Source organism: Pteronotus mesoamericanus, unplaced genomic scaffold (genome assembly GCF_021234165.1).
Source record: "Pteronotus mesoamericanus isolate MK-2021 breed Mesoamerican mustached bat unplaced genomic scaffold, CSHL_Meso_final contig_94, whole genome shotgun sequence".
NCBI classification, from domain to species: Eukaryota; Metazoa; Chordata; class Mammalia; order Chiroptera; family Mormoopidae; genus Pteronotus; species Pteronotus mesoamericanus.
Window position 1 is genome coordinate 31,911,125 of NW_026555285.1, and position 18,057 is coordinate 31,929,181.

The 18,057-nt window shown below is 40.1% G+C and overlaps 1 protein-coding gene across 1 annotated transcript in view; it reads left to right on the top strand.

Moving 5' to 3' along the window:
• Positions 1-1,256, top strand: part of SCEL (sciellin) — an 86,097-nt gene extending 84,841 nt beyond the window's left edge. The window contains exon 29 of the mRNA XM_054586703.1: positions 1,145-1,256. Within this exon, the coding sequence (XP_054442678.1) occupies positions 1,145-1,161 (17 nt within the window). The 3' untranslated portion in view covers positions 1,162-1,256. The remainder of the gene's footprint in view (positions 1-1,144) is intronic.
• The last annotated feature ends 16,801 nt before the right edge of the window (positions 1,257-18,057 follow it).

Consider the following 18,057-nt stretch of genomic DNA (forward strand, 5'->3'; position numbering starts at 1 on the left):
CTCTGATCAAATAATTGTTGGAATTCAAGTCCATATCTGGGAATGACCTTTTATATTTGCACTGAAATATACTTTTTACCTAATTTGATTATGCTAATTGCCTTTTAATGTTTTTTATGGGGAATTTGAAGTTAATTCTATATAATTCTATGTTAATATATAGCATCTAAGTATTTTTATCAGTTTAAGATCAACATTACTATAATTTGGGATATTCATTAGCATAAAACAATGTGAGAAACAAACACTAGTGACTCGCATTTTTAACTCACATCTCCTATAAACTTAGCATGAAAACTTTAAAAGTTGATTTAAAAGATATGCTCAGTGCCAGTAAATTATCAAAATAAAATCCTATTAAACTTGATTAGTTTTTCAAAAGCCAGTATCAACACTTTATTTTTAATTCAAAAGTACAGAGAATAACCAAGGTGATACTGGGGAACTGGTCAACCAACAAGTTCCCTGATGTCCTGGTGTAAAAGAGGAACATTTGTGATTCTTACATGGGATCCAAAATATGGAATTTAGTGACAAATGTGTAATATAAATGAGGTACTGGGAGGCTATATCTGGAAAATGCTCTGAAGAATATTTTAAAAGCCCACGTTCCATCAGGCTGCAGAATCAATTACAAAAACAAAACTAATTACATTCATATTTTGCCTTCTATTTTCTGCTTTCCCCAGCCAGTTCTCATATTCCATTTTCTTCCTAATTTAGCGGCCTTGTCGCGATCCAATATTATGTCAGGAGCTTTGATGCATATGGCGGCAACTCTAAAACTTTCAGCCTCCCAGGCGTCCATGGTATGGCAGGAGATCTGGCCACCAAAAACGCAGAAGTCCTTGTGTCTTCCTCCCTGTCTGTGTGCACTCCACAGGCATTGCATTTTTATAGTAAATTTAAGTTATCGAGATACAACTCAGGCATCTTATAAATGTATTTATAAGGAAGGGCATCAGCCCTTCCTATCTATGGTGTGACCAAAAGCCGCGGTGACGAAGGCGGCGGAAGGAAAAAGTAAAGCACCGATTCCACCATGACCCCCTTGATGAATGATTATTTTAAAAATGTTTAGTTATAGACTTGATTTTTGTACTGAATTCACATCTCTAACTCTCATGTCCTTTAATGTTTTCAGCAAAGTGGATTCAATAATTCTGGCACGTGGGAATCAAGATGAAAGCATTCATTCAGGAATTCAAATTTTTATTTTGAGATTATGTAACTTAGAAAAAGCTTTTACACTGGAGATTGACTTTTTGTATACAATTAACTATTCTGCTGGTGCACACATAATCTAATTGTCTTCAATAAGGTCACATACATAAAGGGAACCATCTGTTATCTTGCTGGATTCAGTCATCAAAAATGCAGTGGCTTCAGTTACTGACGCCAAAGAAACAGGGCTCCTGACGGCTGCGGGCGTCCTCTGGACAGGGCCTCCTCTGCTCGCGATTCAGGCTGCGTGGCGTGGTTGCTGTTACAAACAGGCTTCTGTTTTCTCACCTTTGTTTCCCTAAGAATTTGGGTTTGCAGACGTTATTGACATCTTGACCCACTGTCAAGAAAGCAGGCTATGTCTCCTTCATGTGCCGAAGAAATGTTGATAGACATTTTCTTATAAAGTGTGGCAGAAAGGTGGGAACATATAAAGCCATGTGGACCTCAGAAAATCCTTTGAACTTTCTGGGTCCCTGTGCTTGTATCTGAACCATGAGGGGCATTGAAACTTGTCCCTAAGGTCTCTTTCTGTTCCCCAAATTATTCTAAAGCAAGTTTTTGTTCACTCTTTAGAACTATATCTGAATATGGGTTTGTTAATCATATTGAACTAGAAAGGATGTCTGAGCAATTTAATCTTTGGGTCACCCTTCATTTTACTGCAGATATAATTTTTAAAAACAGAAAGACATTGATTTATGGGTAACGGGTAAAATTATATGACATGTATTTTACATATTATAATTTGTTAAATTTTTTGCATGCATTTCAAACTCTGGGTATATGAATAATCTATGAGAAAATAATGGTTATGGACTACGAAGACATGCTCTGTATCATGTTACATCTCTTCATGTTACCTAGCACTTTATATTTACAGATGACTTATAAAAATAAAATGAACTATCAATGACAGACTGTTTTTGTGAAGCGTCTATAAATATCATTCATTGACATTGATTTTGTCAATTATGGTGATCACAATTAACTATATTCTATACCCCACTGGTTAACTTAATTATTTAATTGCTCAAGCGATAGCTTTTTGTTAGAGGAACTTTTCTTAAGGAACTGAAACTTCAATAATCATACATGAGAAACTAGTATTATTAAGATTGCGAAATTGAACTTATAAACTATTTTATATGTACAAAGCAACTGCTTCTTGAAGAAAGGCATATGGAATATGAAAGAGAGGGTAGAATTTTGGGGAAATTTAAGGCAATTGTAAAAAACTGCCATAAACCAGGGAGATTAAAAAAGATAATCATGTGTTTTCCCAATGTTGATAAATTTAAAGAATTATTCTTCTGTATGATGATTTCAAGCATCTGCTTTTCTTAGAGACTAGTCCACAGTGTTAAACACAAAATGCTTATCAAAATTCAACTGTGTATAATTGTTGCCATATCAAAAGGGAGCCAGAAAAAACAATTAATAATAATGTGATAGTCATTAATTCATGCTAGATGAGAAGCAGCGGTAATTGAGCCATATGTTTTATTGTTCTTTTATTACATGCTCTCAGAGTGGATCAAAAGAAATAATTTTCTTAGATTTGGAATCTGTGGCAGAAAAGGACAAGTAGAATAGTATCCCTCCCTTTTACATAAAATATATTAACATCTAAATGCCTTTGTAGTAATTAAAAATCATTTGAATGTCATTTTTAAAGTATTCTATTTTATAATGATTCATTTAAAAAAAACACCCTAAAAGAAACACATCTTTCACTTTCCTCAGGCCATTTAATGGACACTTTCTTTTACAATAATGTATTAAATTAAACTAAAAGCTTTTGTACAAATGGAAGAAATACAGAGTGGAGAGAGAAGGGCTTCTGATTCACCAAGTCAGCTTTATTATGTCTGGATTTATTGACACCAGAGGAATGACAGATTCCTAAAACAATTTGGAAGATCTCCTTATATTGCAGCCAATTAAGAGATGACTCTAAAAGAGAATTAATTGCTCCAACAGGACATTATCCTTCTAAAATTAGCAAAATGGAAGAAATATAGGATTTTTTTTTTACTTCATTGCCTCTGTATTCTTTTTGATACATTCTTCTCATTAATACATTGAAATGCCCAATTTTTCTAGGCTCTGCCTAAAAGAAAAGCCTGACTTCTAATCTACCATCATTCCCTCATTCATTCATTTGTTCTATTATTCAATAACTTAAAAATCTTCAGTTTGGACCTATGTTCCATATCTTAGCAATGACCAATAGCCAAGGTTCCTGCCCTCATGGACATTTAGATTCTAAAGGGAGAGTGGAGAAGTAGTTTGAAAAACAGAAAACAAACACAACAGTTTCTGAAAGTGAGAAGACCCATGGAGAAAATGAAATATGGTGATTAGGTGAAGGGGGAGCTTTAAAAATAATGTGGTCAACTGGTATTCCAGATAAGATCAGAATGATGAGAAGGAACCGGTCAGGGAAAAGCACCCCAGGACAACATGTTGTGCAATCGGTCAAAATCAGACCATTTTCTGGGCAGAACCTGTCCTTGCTTGTTTTAAACAAAAAGAGATGGAAGTTGAAAGATTCTTGGAGACAGAAACCAGTCAAAGGATTTTTAAGCTTTCTCTATTCCTCATGCAAGACAGTATTGAAATATTCCTTAGGTAGCTTTCCCCTCTCTGCCATGGGGTGAGTTACAACTACTGCTTCTTCCTGGACCTCAGACTAAAGTCACTCCCTGGGATAGGAGCTGCCAGGCACGCTCTGGTGGCTGCGTCAAAGGTGCCTCTGACCCAGCCCTAAGCTGGAGTGCAATGAATGGGCTGGTATGGTTTCCTCACCTCATTTAAGGCACTAAGAATCAAATCCCTTTCTGTTTTCCAAATAGAAACATTAGAAGATTAGGCAGCATCATTTCCGCTTTAGGAGAAACTTCTCACAGGAATTCTGTAAACATGGCATGTTCTCTTGTTGCAATATGAATAATGTATCTGGTGGAAAGGAACATTCAGATCTTGACAGAACTTTCTTGACAGTCACAATTTGTTAAGTTTACATTCTTTCCCACGAGAAAAAGATCCCGAGCTTCAAGAACCCTTCAGACCCATCAAGTCGAAGTGGATTGAAAGTCTCCCACAGGACAGTGTCGGGGCCCTAAGGCAAGCACAGCGCAGGTGCGCTTCAGCCTCGGAAAGGCTGCCAGAGCACTGGGGTCGTCGGACGAGGGGAAATGAGGAGAAGAAGCAGGCAGGACACGGGCCATGGTAGTTTCACCATGGCCCATCAAAAACTTACATCATCAAATGCATGCTAACATATAGTAGAATTCATTTATACCTTTTAGATTTGTGACATTAAAATATTATTAAATATTATTAATTTCATGAGCAGGTTTACATTATACTGAGACAAACAGAGTCTATGGATGGCTGAGAAAAGTTTTCAACAGTAGCAACAAATGATGCTAGAACAATTTGACACCCATATGCAAAAAAAAAAAATAAAATAAAAAAGAATCTAGACATAGACCTTGTATTCATCTTTGACAAAAATTAACTCAAGGTCGATTTTGCAGATTTAAATGATAATGTAGGACTACACAATTTCTAGAAGGAAACATAGAAGAAAATCAACATGGCTTTGAGTGTGGTAAAGAATTTATAGATACAACACAAAAGCACTATCTATGAAAGAAAAAAAATGGTAAGTTCAACTTCATTAAAATTAAAAACAAACTTGTGCTCCATGATACTGTTAAGAAAATGAAAAGATAAGCCACAGACTGGGAAGAAACATTTACATATCCGATAAATAATTCGTCAGCCATATATAAGTAACTTAAACCTAAACAATAAGAAAACAAAAAACTTAATGAAAAATGAGCAAAATATCTGAACAGACACCTAACCAACGATCTATAGATGGCAAATAAGCATTTAAAAGATGCTCAGCATCATTTGTAACTAAGGAAATGCAAATTAAAACAGCAATGTGATACTACATTATCTGTTAAAATGACTAAAAACTGAAAATACCAATTGCTGGCCAGGATTCAGAGCAACAGCAGCACGCATTCATTGCCAATGGGACTGCAGGATAGAGCGGCCACTTTGGAAGACAGTTTAACTCTTTCTAATAAACCTAAACATAGTCTTACCACATAATTCAACCATAATGCTCCTAGGTATTTTTACCCAGCAAATGTGAAAACATGTCCATATGAAAAGGTGCACATGAATGCTTGTAGTAGTTTTGTTTATAATCATCAAAAACTGTAAGAAACCAAGATGTACTGCAATGAACAGATGTCTCAACAAACTGTGGTACATCCATATAATGGAGTAATATGCAGCAATAAAAAGGAATGAACTGCCCTGGCCATGTGGCCCAGTTGGTTGGAGCATTGTCCTATACACCCAAAGATTGGGGGTTTGACTCCTGGTCAGGGCACATACCTAGGTTGTGGGGTTCGATCCCCGGTCAGGGCATGTGTTGGAGGCAGCTGCTTCTCTCTCTCTCTCTCTCTCTCTCTCTCTCTCTCTCTCTCTCTCTCTCTCTCTCTCTCATTAATAAACATATCCTCAGGATAAGATCTTTAAAAAAGACTAAACTACCAAATCTGCAGAAAAATGGACACTTCTTAAATGCATATTGCTAAATGAATAACGCCAGTCTGAAAAAGGCTCTATAGTGTATTATTCCACTTATCTGACATTCTGGGAAAGGCAAAACCATAGACATTTAAGCAGGTAAGTGATTGCTGAGGGGTCAGGGAGGTGGAGAGTTACAATAGGTGAAGCACAAGGAATTTTTTTTTTAACCACCGTTGAACTATTCTATATGATACCATTGTGGTGAATAGATATTACTATGCATTTGTCAAAACCCAAAGAACCTTAGAGTACTAAGAGTGAGCCTTAACATATACAAATTAAAAATCTCATTTAGATGGTTGGGACAGAGGATCCCAGGATGGAATGCTGAATATAACAAATGATTTCAACTGTGTTACAAATGCATGGAACGGTCTTACTAAAGGCTTCTAGTCTATTTACTTCTAGTTAGTTAGTTAGTTAGTTAGCTCCATATGAAAGTAACCTTAGCAAAGGCTTTGGATGGTCATAGCTCTGGCTGCTCATTCTCTTATTACTACTGGCTTCTGTGCTTGGCTTCTCTCTCTCTCCTTCAATGAAATGATCTTTGCAACTGAGATGATTCCTATTGTCTGAGGAAGAGCATTTAATGGAATACTCTGTTACAATTTCTGAGACAATGTTATCTCTTGCTCTTTGTCATGAGGTCGCAATTGGCTTTTCCAGCTTGGTTAAGCCCCCTACCGCTGGCCTCTCAGTCAAGTTAGATTTCAATCTCTCCCAAAACCGAACTATGATGTTTAAACATTTATGTTTCCAAACTGGCTAGTTTAGGCCTGAATTTCAGCTCTCTCTTGGTATCTTGTTAAACGCAGTAAAGAGCAGCTAACACCTACTAACATTCTGAGTTTTTCCAATCTCGTCTAAGGATAATGGACTTCATGGCTGTGTGAGAACTTTGCCAAATATTTTGCCGCAGCGCAACAAGGGGCCTCAGATTTGCAGCCGCACTACTTACTCCCTCGTTCCCTATTTCACAAGCACGTAGCCAATACCACGTGTTTTCGGCTTTTGTTTGATAGCACACTCGTTCTAGGACCAGTTTCCAAATAAGTGAGGGCACAACGAGGTGGCTGTAACAGAAAAGCTCTGAAATACCGTGGCTCCAACAAGACAGATTTTTTTTCCCCTCGTTGTCAGAGCAAAGCAGAAGTATCTCTCTGTGCGTGAAATCGTCAGGAGCATATTGGGGTGCTGGCCTCTGCCGGCATCTCAGGGTCGAAGCCAGCTCACCAGCTCCACAACTGGGCCCCGTCTGAGCGAAGAGAGAAAGAATGGATGTGGGGCAGAGGCGTCCCCCGTTCCTGCCACCCCTGTCCCAGCGCCCGCACCTGAATGCCAGGGAGGTTGTGAAATGCTGTTCCTGGTCTGCTCATGCCCGTGGAGGTTTCTGTTTCTAAAGGAAATGGGGAAATGGGTTGTGGGAGCAGGTCGAAGTCTCAGCATAGGACCATGTGAGCTAGGGCCCCTGTCCCCGGGGATAGCGCCTCAGTGCGTGGTAGCTCGGGGTCCTGTATAAAATGTCTCCGTACATACAAAGACACTGTTATTAGATCCTCTAGTCATTGCTAATAGTGTCTTTTCCTGATGAACAAAGGATTGGAGATCCGTGTGACTTACTCGAGGATGATTCTGGCCCAACGCCCTCAGCTTACGGATCTGCACAATCAGAGGCGCGGGGACCCGAGTCCCTGAACAGCGCCACCACACGGCCAGGTTGTCCGCGGCAAAGCGCGGGTTGGACCCCAGCACACCGCGGCCTCTGTCACCGCACGGGGGTTTCCACGTGAACTAATAATCGAAAAATGATCTCACCGGCGCAGAACACAGCGACGGACTCAACCTCACATGCCATTCTCCTACTTGGATAATTCGGTACTTTATTAACTTTTTAAATTACTGGGACACACTGCTAACGCCTACTTAACTTGTGGTTTTTATGATTGTGGATTAGTTTTTTCCCATGCATTTGCAAAATAAGTGCTGTCCTAGCTTGCCTTTGTATAGGTTTCTTCTTTCACCAGCTACATTTTTTGTATCAAATTATATCTGCTCCTTTTTTTTTTTTCCTTTTTTTAAAAATCCCCACCCGAGGACATGATTATTGATTTTATAGAGAAGGGAAGAGAGGGAGAGAGAGAGGGAGAGAAACATCAGTGTGAGGGAGAAGCATCAATTCTCCCTATGAGCCATGAGCAGGCCCCAAACCCGGCCCCTCGCCCCCCCCCCACCCCCGCCCAGGCGGGTGCCCTGACCAACAATCACACCGCCGACCTTTTGATCTGTGGGACGACACTCCTCCCAAGTCAGCCACACTGGCAAGGCCTTCTTCTTTTTTCTTTTTCTTTTTTATTAAACTTGCTGGGAGTGACGCTAGTTCACAAAATTATATAGGTCCATCAGCAGATGAGTGGATAAAAATAGCTGTGGTACATTTACACAGTGGGATACTACTCAGCCAGAAAAAAAAAAGAAGAAGAAAATTTTACCCTTTGCCACAGCAGGGAGGGACCTGGAGAGCACTATGCTAAGTGAAATAAGCCAGAGAAAGACAAATACCGTACGGTTTCCGTCATGTCTGGAATCTGGTGAACAAAATGAACTAAGCAAAATAGAGACAGACTCAGAGAAAGAGCAGGCTGCCAGCTGTTGAGGTGAGGAGGACGGGGTACCGTGGAAGGATTGGGCAAAAGGGCAAAAAAGGGAAAACCTCACGGACACGGACAACAGTGTGCGAACGGCCTGAGGGCCAGCGGAACGCGGCGGGAAGGGTGGAGGGGTACGGGGCGGCTAAACGGCGGTGGCCGAGCCCTATCTTGGGGCGAGCACCCAGGGCGGTCTGCGGGTGCGTTGTAGAACTGGGCACCTGGAACTGGTCTACTTGTGTTTACCAGTTCCTTTTTGTACTCTGTACGTGTTATTATTGACTTTGTTAAATTTACAGTCCTTTTGAAAATCCCACTTAACAGGAGATGCTTTATAAAGTCAAACCCTGGGACTAAATAAAAATTGTTACTAAAGTTAAATATGTATCCTATCCATCATATGCCCCCCAATTTACTGTATTTATCACTATTGTAAAAAAAAAAAAAAAAAGAAAAGTTAGACTGGGATTTACTGCTTTAAATCCCAATGGGAAAATTAGGAAAATCAAATCATATACCAATATTAACCATATTTTTCTTGAAGAGTAATAACTTCTACTCACCAGAAACCAAACGTGTTTCAGGCACTTTGAATATGTATGTTTCTGGGTCTCACCTTTTCATAGATTGTCATAACCTGGGAAAAATTTCAATAGATGTTAAGTGCATGCAGCTATTGAATATGCTTCATGCATATTCAACATACACATGAAGTAATATACTGCTGAAGTGCTTAATTCCATGACACTGTGAGATGGTAAAGGAAATAAGTATGACAGGAAGAAAAATTTGTAAGCATCAAAATATTCAGCCTCAAAGATTCCTTGTTGTTGTTTTTTTTTTTGTATGGTTCGTGGGTCCCCCAAACCATCATTACTACTGACACCTATTGCAGGTCCAAGAGGTCCCCAAGACCACTGGTAGATTGGTCACACTTTCCTTAGCAGAGAAAAAAAGAAGCTAGAGGAAAATTTTTTCTATTACACATGTGCTTTACTGGTATCATCTCTTCATTCACTCATACGCATTCTTCTGGGTGAATTAAAACCAAATTTGAAATATGATTTATAGCTTATCCTATTGGTCAAAAGTAGCGACAAACCTTCTTTTTCCACCTCCACTCTTTCGTCCCACCTCCTTGCACCATCTCCGGCTTCGGGAGGCCGGTTCAGTGATAGTTAACACAGCAAGCTTGCTGTATGGCACTTCCTGTGCTTGCATTTTTAAAAACAACACATTATCATCAATGTATCTCCCTCATCAGCTATAATTCTTTAATATCCTCAAATACCCAGGCAGTGCTCACATTTCCCAAAGTGTGCTATAAATGTTCTCTCTCTATTGAAGTTTGTTGGAGCCATGGTTCGAAAAGCTCTGTACATTGCATTTGGTTAATATGCTCTTGTCTCTCATAATCAATGAACTCTTTCTCCATCTCTTTTTTCTTTTTCCCCTTTGTAACTGTGTTGTTGCTGTTGTTATAGAAGAAGAAGAAGGGAAAGGAGAGAACAGGAAGGAAGGAGAAAGAGAAGGAGCTGAGTCACTTGTCTCATCGTTTCCTGCAGTTTGTATTTTCATTTTGTTTTGTTTTATATGTGTTTCTTGGCTGTTGTATTTCTATATCGTGAGATTTGATCAGTTTCAGGTTTGGTGGTGGTGACGTGTATAAGTGTGTGTGTGTGTGTGTGTATGTGTGTGTGTGAAGTCTGCTTAAGTGATAGTGTGTGCTTTCATCAGAAGCATGTAATGATTTTCATTTTTTGCTTAACAATCCATTTAAGTACTTAAGTATCACTTTGAAGTAATAGATTTCGACATATTTTGTGTTCCAATCCATGGAAGTTATTGTTCTACTTCATAAGGAATCTGGTCTGTGGACAGTGGGGACTGACTCACACTGGTGTCTAAGTCCTTTTGACATAATCCTACGAGCTCTGATTAAAAAAAGTTCCCGGCCCATCTAGTCCGTGTCCTTTCTACCTCAGACTTGCAATCGGCGCCTTTTTTTCCAAGACCCCTGGACTTTTTCTATGAAAAATGGCATTTAAAAACAAAATCAAGATACTAGGTTCACTCATTGCTATTATGTTGGTCAATATCTCTAGGCCATTTCAGTGGACAAGGTTGAGAAGGTTTTTTTCTTAACTAAATGAATAAATGAGTTTGCAATCATACATCAGTCAATTCAATTCAGGATTTTAAAGTTAAACTCACTGATCTTAGTGAATATCTCTTTTCTCTCACGTCATTAGTACCAGTTCTCAATGGCACAAACACAGCACTTATTTGCTTTATTCCACAGAGGACACATCACAGTCTCAAAAGAACCTTTCTGCATCAGTATCAACAGGATATTTTTAGTAATTTCTTCAAATCAAAAGTTCTCTAAGAAAGGGATGGCATTTGAAAACTGACCACACGGATCATTCTTTCTTAAGCAAATACCAATTCCACGGCTTCAACATATTTACTAATCCTTGGTGTCCCTTGAGGTCCGTATAAAAGCGTGAAGTACTACTGTGTGTGTGGAAGTCCATCTGAGGAGGATGGCACAGTTTTCTGCTCCGAATAAGCACCTGGTAGTTCAAATGAGTCACAAGAGTGTCTCTAAACACATATCGCTGTGCATTAACTGGAGGGCCAACACATTTGCAGGGAAACTGTCCTGCAGTGTGATGAGTGTGGTGTCTTGCACAATGAGTCGGTCTCCCTCCGCGGGGACGGCACGGCAGGAGCCACGCCATGCCCGGTCACACCGCGGTCGTGTCTGGTGTCCCTGAGCAGTTACCACAGCCACTTTGAAGCACTGGAGTAGCAGATGGTAAATTTAAAAGAACAGCTTTTTAAAATTTAAAACAAATCCAAATGTAAACCCTCCCTTCTTCTCCATGCCACCCTCTGCCAAAAAGTGGAGAAAAATATCACAAGTATGATTCTGAGATGTTTTATTTTAAAAGTATCATTTATCGTAGATTTCAAAAATCCATTACAGCTCTTATTAAACAGCGTTTTTTCTTTTTTTCTTTTTCTATTGTAAGCCAATGCCTCACTTTTGTCAGCTTCCCCCAGCTGATGACCAGTACGCAGGAATAAGAGGTAGAAGGCGAAAATCGCCGGGAGGAAGGAGCAGAGAGGCACCTGCGGCCGTTGTCCAGCTGACTGTTCCAGGCGGATGCAAGGCAGCCTATCACTATCCCGGAAGGAAAGTGAACGTCTCTAATCTTGACTTTTATGAGAAAAGGTTTGTAAGAGAGGAGTGCGAAGCCACGGCAGCCTCCTCGCATCGCTGAGCGCGGATGGGCTTGCCTGCTGCGCGCGGCGCCGAGGCTGCGGGACCTGGAGCTGGGCCAGGCGGGGACCGCGGGCACACGGTCGTCATCTACTGAGCACTGGGGCTACGATGCACTGTTGAGGTTTTTGTTTGGTTTGGTTTGGTTTGGTTTGGTTTTTTAAGTAGATAAAAAAAGCGTAGGCTCCTTATAAAAATGACATTCAAAGTACATACTTTGAGTCACCACCAGACTCCACACCCAGCCATATACCAATGGGAAGGGAAAAAGCCCTTTTTATGGACCAGGAACTAAAGAGAAATGCGGACTGAAGCCACAGGACTGCCGTTCTCAGTACCAGGCGCGGCAGAGACGAGGGGTACGATCTCCCAGGGCCGTGGGAAAGTGGGGTGGGGCGGCACGTCGCTCCCCCCACCTCCCTTCCCCCATCCTGCGGCCAGAGCGGGAAAGGTGCCATCGGGAGCCACAGCTTGGGAGCGCCCACGTGCCAAGGCAGTTGCAGGGACAACTCAACATCCATGACCAAGTCTAGTTGGTTTATTGTTTGACTTTAAGGATTCCTGATGTCATGGTGGAATAAGAACACTTGGCATCAAGGGAAGAAGTCGTTTTGGACTCTGGGTCTTTGGGGCTGGGCTGAGGCAACCACAAAGCCTCTAAATAGTGAGGAGGAAGAGCGAGGAAAAGAGAAGTACCAGCTCAAGTGATCTAAAGACCGGAATTCCAGAATGTACAAAGTTAACATTAAGAAACACAGCATGTAATATAAAATATTGGAGAATAAAGTCATTCTAGACAAATGAAAATAAATGTACCAACTTAAAAAGACTTTAAGATTAGTATGCTTTGAGTTATCAAGGAGATATGGAAAGGAATGGCACCATTTCAAAGATATGGAAAATTATGCAAAAAAAGATCATTTTTAAACCTCAGTAAACTGAATAAATTTTAAACTGGGATAATCAAGATTTGAATAATGTAAGTAAGCAACATGATTTTGAACATGTTATATATATTTATAAACATTGTAAGTTTAGATAAATGTTATATATTTCTATTTGTATGAATTACGTGTGTGCCTATATTCTACACCTAACATTTTGACTTGAACACAATAGGCATGTAATAACTGTTTATTAGAATATATGCATACTATCCAGGAATCTTACATGCTTATTGTTCAAAACTATCTATTTGTTTTGGGTAAAAATGTTTCAGATTTTGAAAAAAGTTTCTGAATTTATTTATTACATTTTTGAATTTTAAAATACCTCCCAAACCATTTGGGGATCCATTCAGGCCTGACATAGGCTGAGAGAGTGTTTATTGACATTTGAAGAATACAAATGGCTAGAAACGCAGAACAAAGCGGTGATGGTTCCTGCTCTTTGGTCATCTGAACCAGAGCAAGTGTCGAATGAATAGCCATTGTGCTGTCTGAAATGTCCTACCACTGCTGGCGACCTTGTTGATCTTGGAAACCTACTGTTTTCTAATCTGTGCATGGTGACTTTTAAAGTTTCAGTAATATTTGCTTGCTAATGAATCAGACCTTGTTCCAGGCGTTCCTGACTATTGGGTTTGCATTAGTCAATAGCTTTTATTGATAAGCCACTACTACTTTGGGTGCTGCCTAAGACTGGAAAAGAAATACTGCAGTTTATGAGACTCAACTGGGAATCTGGGCTGCTTAGCTTCATATACTGTCCTGCCAGTTTCTGGCGGGCAGCTTTGGGCAGCTGTTTTGACCGCTCTCTGCCTCAATTTCCTCATTTATAAAAAAAGAAGAATAGAACCTACCTCCAACAGTTGCTTGATGATTAAATGAGTTAACAAGTAAAGGCCTTGGAATAGTTGCTGGAATTTATGAAGCACCAATAGCCGCTGTTAAGATAAATTGTAAAGTTTCATTTTAATGGGAGTGGTAGATATGTGAGCTATTCATAAAAACAAAATAAATTAACCACAGAGGAAACAATATCAACTAGGAACTAAAGCTGGGTGCTGTGTCCTAGTTCTACTGTTGCTTTGACGTTCTGTCTGCTAGTGACCATCACCCTTGCCCCTATGCCCCGCAGCTGGATAAGCGGATCCAAATGAAATAATGTGGGCTTTCTTTATGAAGTTTCCCCCTGATTTTTAGCCAAATTAATTGTTCCTTCCTGGGCACTGCCTGTGCCGTGGACTTTTATTTTCTATTTTTAAATGAATTTATTGGGGTGATATTGGTTAATACAATCACACAGGTTTCAAGTGTACAACTCTGCAACATATCATCTGCTTACTGCATCGTGTGCTGACCCCCAAATCAAGCGTTTTTCCTCCATCATCTATCCCCCTTCCTCCCCCCCCCCCCCCGCACTCCCTTTCCCTCTGGCAGTCACCATACTGCTGTCTGTCTTTTTTTTTTTAATCCCTTCACCTTTTCCACTCAGCTCTCCAACCACCCTCCCTTCGGACAGCTGTTAGTCTGTTCTATGTTATTTTCATCAGATGATTATGACACGAAGTCTTGTACTATAGTTAGTTTTTTATGTGCTCTTTTTCTCCAACTAGATAAGGTCTTAGTGGCAGAGCCACTGTTTTACTCACTTTTAAAATATCATTTAACATTTTGACTTGAACACAATAGGCATGTAATAACTGTTTATTAAAAAGGGCTCTGACAAGTATGGCTTGCCAAATACACAGAATTATTGTTATTACTATGATTGTTGTTGTAACCACTACTACATGTGACCCTACTGGGTGTAATTACATGGGCGGTTGGCATGAATTCGAGTGGGAGAGCTGCGTGGGGTCCGAGTGGAGCAACCCACACAAGGGTTACAGACGCGCCCCAGGCACACTGCGGGTTCAGTTCCAGGCCACGGTGATGAGCGAGATGGAACTTTCTTGCTGGTAGGGCCTTGCCTTCAATTTGTTTAAAAAAAAAAAAAAGTGAAATAAAGGGAAGCACATAAAATAAAGTGTGCTCGTATTTACATAGCTTCTGGCTTCATGTATTTTTGTTTTCACTGCATTATCCCTTTATGCGAAAATACACACATTAGATACAAGTATTTTTCTAGCTTTTAATTGGGTGAAATGAGAAATAAGCAATTATTATGGAGTCTGCAAAAAGCCTCTCGTGTTGGTGCCATTTGATATATGATGTTTATAGAAACAAGTAATTAAGTTCTTGTCTAAATTTCAGCTAGAATTTGGGGATTTATTTATTTATTCATCTGTTCTTTAAAAACCTATTTCAGTGTTTCTCTGCTATGCGCTAGACACTGTGCGAGGCACCCCACAAGGGCGGTGGGGACCCCCAGGATCCAAGTCTATTCTGTGTGGGTGAACGGATATCTCCATTCAGATGGGAAAAAAGCAAATACTGTATATAGTCTGGCTGGATCAATGTGAGAACACAGCTGGGGATCTCTGATATTAGTTTAACACATTAGGTGCTTTTCTCTTGCAGTAATTGGATCTTTCAACTAGAATGAATGAAGTCCTCATGTTAAGGTATGACCACTGCAATGATTGAAAATTCACATTTCGAACACATGGGTCTTACTCTTAGAGGAATTTTACTCTAAAACTAAGGAGCGGATGGGCCACTAGGAACTCTGCTGACAACTACCATTTTCATGACCGAACTTGGGCAAGTAACATAACCTCGTTAACCTAACCTTGTTAGGTCATCTATAAAACTGGGATAATAGCAAGCGGTTCCTAGATTTCCTTGGAGAACTAGATTTACGAATTCGAGAAGAAACTGTGCTGCTTTGCAATTCTGTGACTGGATCAGTTTAATTAATGTCCACAGACCTGTTGGAGGTACATGTAAAAAATACAAATCAAAATAAGTTTACTTTCTCTCTTAAAAGAATGTGTGGTATATGGATCGTTCTCATCAGCTTAGGGTGTTTCAAATGTATCTCTAAAGCTTAAAGTCTTTGAGACATGCACTTTCATTTTTCGTATCTTCTTCGTGAACCTCTGAAATCACCTTGTGTATTTCATTTAACATTTTTTAAAAATTAAAATTGAGCCACTATGCACGGGATTTCTTTCCAAACACAAAGCCTACAAATTTGCATCAAAATAAAAAAATGAAGACTGCTTAATTAAAACCTTGACACTGTCAACCTCTAATTACATGTTAAAGAGACTGGCCTCCTGGGAACAGCAACGTAAAATCAGTCTGCATTTTGCGCATCTCTGGTGCGTGTACATGTGTAATTCACAGAAGGGGTAAAAAAAAGAGGTTCTTTAATAGAAAGAAAATACATCATTTAAAATTTCTCAAGACATAAATCATTTCATACTTTTAAAAATAGTTCGGAAGAGGGCAAATTTGTCCTTTCAGAAAAAGAATTCAGAATAAAAATTTAGGCCAGGATGTTTTATGGCTCTTTTATGTCTAAATTTCAAGGAATGTTTTCTTTTTAAGTAACAAAGATTTTGATAATAAGTGTTACTTTTAAAGCACAGTTCTACAGCTTGACTACTGGTTGCTTGCATGTATTCTATAGACCATATTGGATAAGTAGGGGAGGAACAGGCTGTTTATTTCTCTCCTTCTCTAGCATGTACAAATTTTGCAGAAAAGTGATTGCTTTTCTTTACATCTTAATTCTTGTCTTCACTAGCCGGTGCCTATTCCCAATTTCTGTTGGTAATGTGCAAACGAGCAGCTCTTTGTTCTCATTGTGTCTGTCCTCTCCCTTTCTTTGTGTTGCAGGGATTCTGCTCCCTGCATCTGCCACTGAGCATGCGGAAAAATCCTTCAATAGATTCTTTACTTAGGACTTTTCGGTAGTATTATTCCACTTCTCCAGGTTTTAGTAATAACCAGAATATCCAGAAGATAGAGCAAAATTTGGAAAGGTGATAGGTGATACAGGTGGTTAGGTGGTGGCCTAGCAAGCTGGGAGCAAGGTTCAGGGTAATTATCACACACACTTACCAAGTTTATTGAAGCTCTCATGAAGCAATTTAAGTAGAGAACACCAACTTTACACAGAAGCTAGAGACATAGACAGACAGCTGAGAAGATACAAGTGTTTCTGAGCAGGTAGGCACTGAGCCCCTATCTAAAGCCAACTGATACAATGTGCTAGCAGTTCCGGAGCCATGCGGTACATTGTCTCAAAGATTGGTATGTAAAGTCCCTGATCAGGGCTTTTCACTAGATAGTATATCATCTGATGATGAGAAACAGTTGTGTGAGTTTTTCGCATGATAAAATCTAAGGCTTCCTGCTGACTGTGTTCACATTCAAAATCTTAAGTCAATAGTAATGAACAAATTTGATTCAAACTCTTCTGCTTAAAAGCCCCTCCTTCCCCATCTTAAAGCAGATTTGCTGTTTTCCACAAGATGTAATGAACAGGTTTGCAGGTGAAATAAGGGGTTTTGGAGTTGAGTTCCAAGGTTTTCTGTTTTTCTTTTGTCCCCCAGCAAGTCGGAGTTTAATAGCTTATAAATTATTTAACAGGTGGAGCCCTATACAATTTTACTCATGTGTCTCCCATAATGACTTTTGTTTGTTTTATTCACTGTTCCCACGGCTAAGTCCTAGAAAGATGTCAGGCACAGAGTTCGGTGTCAAAGTCTTTTGTTTAATGAATATATGGGTATATACATAGTATGGAAAAGTTTTATTGGGGCAAACACTAGAGGTATATCATAGTACAAATTAGACTATTTTTTGAAGAAACTGAAGTGAACATTTGACTCTTTAGCCGCTGGTCACTTTCCCGTTCTTAGTGATGAGGATTTTTTCTTTTTCCTTGACCTTCTCTCTTCCACCATTTTCTTTCTGTAGCACCAATTAGTGGATTGATAACTTCGTTTCAAAGTCTTTGTGTTCCTTGTATTTACTTTTCGGTTCTTAGGATAACGTTCCCTTGCCTTTGGTTTCTTTGGGTTTCATTAGCTACCACAAAACGTGATAAGCTTTGTCACGTTCCTGGAAGGAACCCGAGGGGCCAGGTGCACCTCTCCAAGGCTGGCGGCACCTGCCGCTCCGGCTTCTTCGGAACCCCAGCCCCGGCTGGGAGGTGCGCACAGCTGGCCCTCTCGGCAGCGGCGGGAAGACGTGTCCGTGGCGGGAAAGTTCTGGCAACGTCCAATCAGGCACCTGAGATTAGGTAGCACAGGAGGGGCGGATGCCCCGCCCCTTGGAAGCGTCTCTCCCCCCCTAGGCCCGCCCTCCCCAGGCCCCTCCCATTCGGCCCCCTCGCCCCGCCCCTCCCTGGGGCCGCGGCTAAAACCCGGAGCCGCTT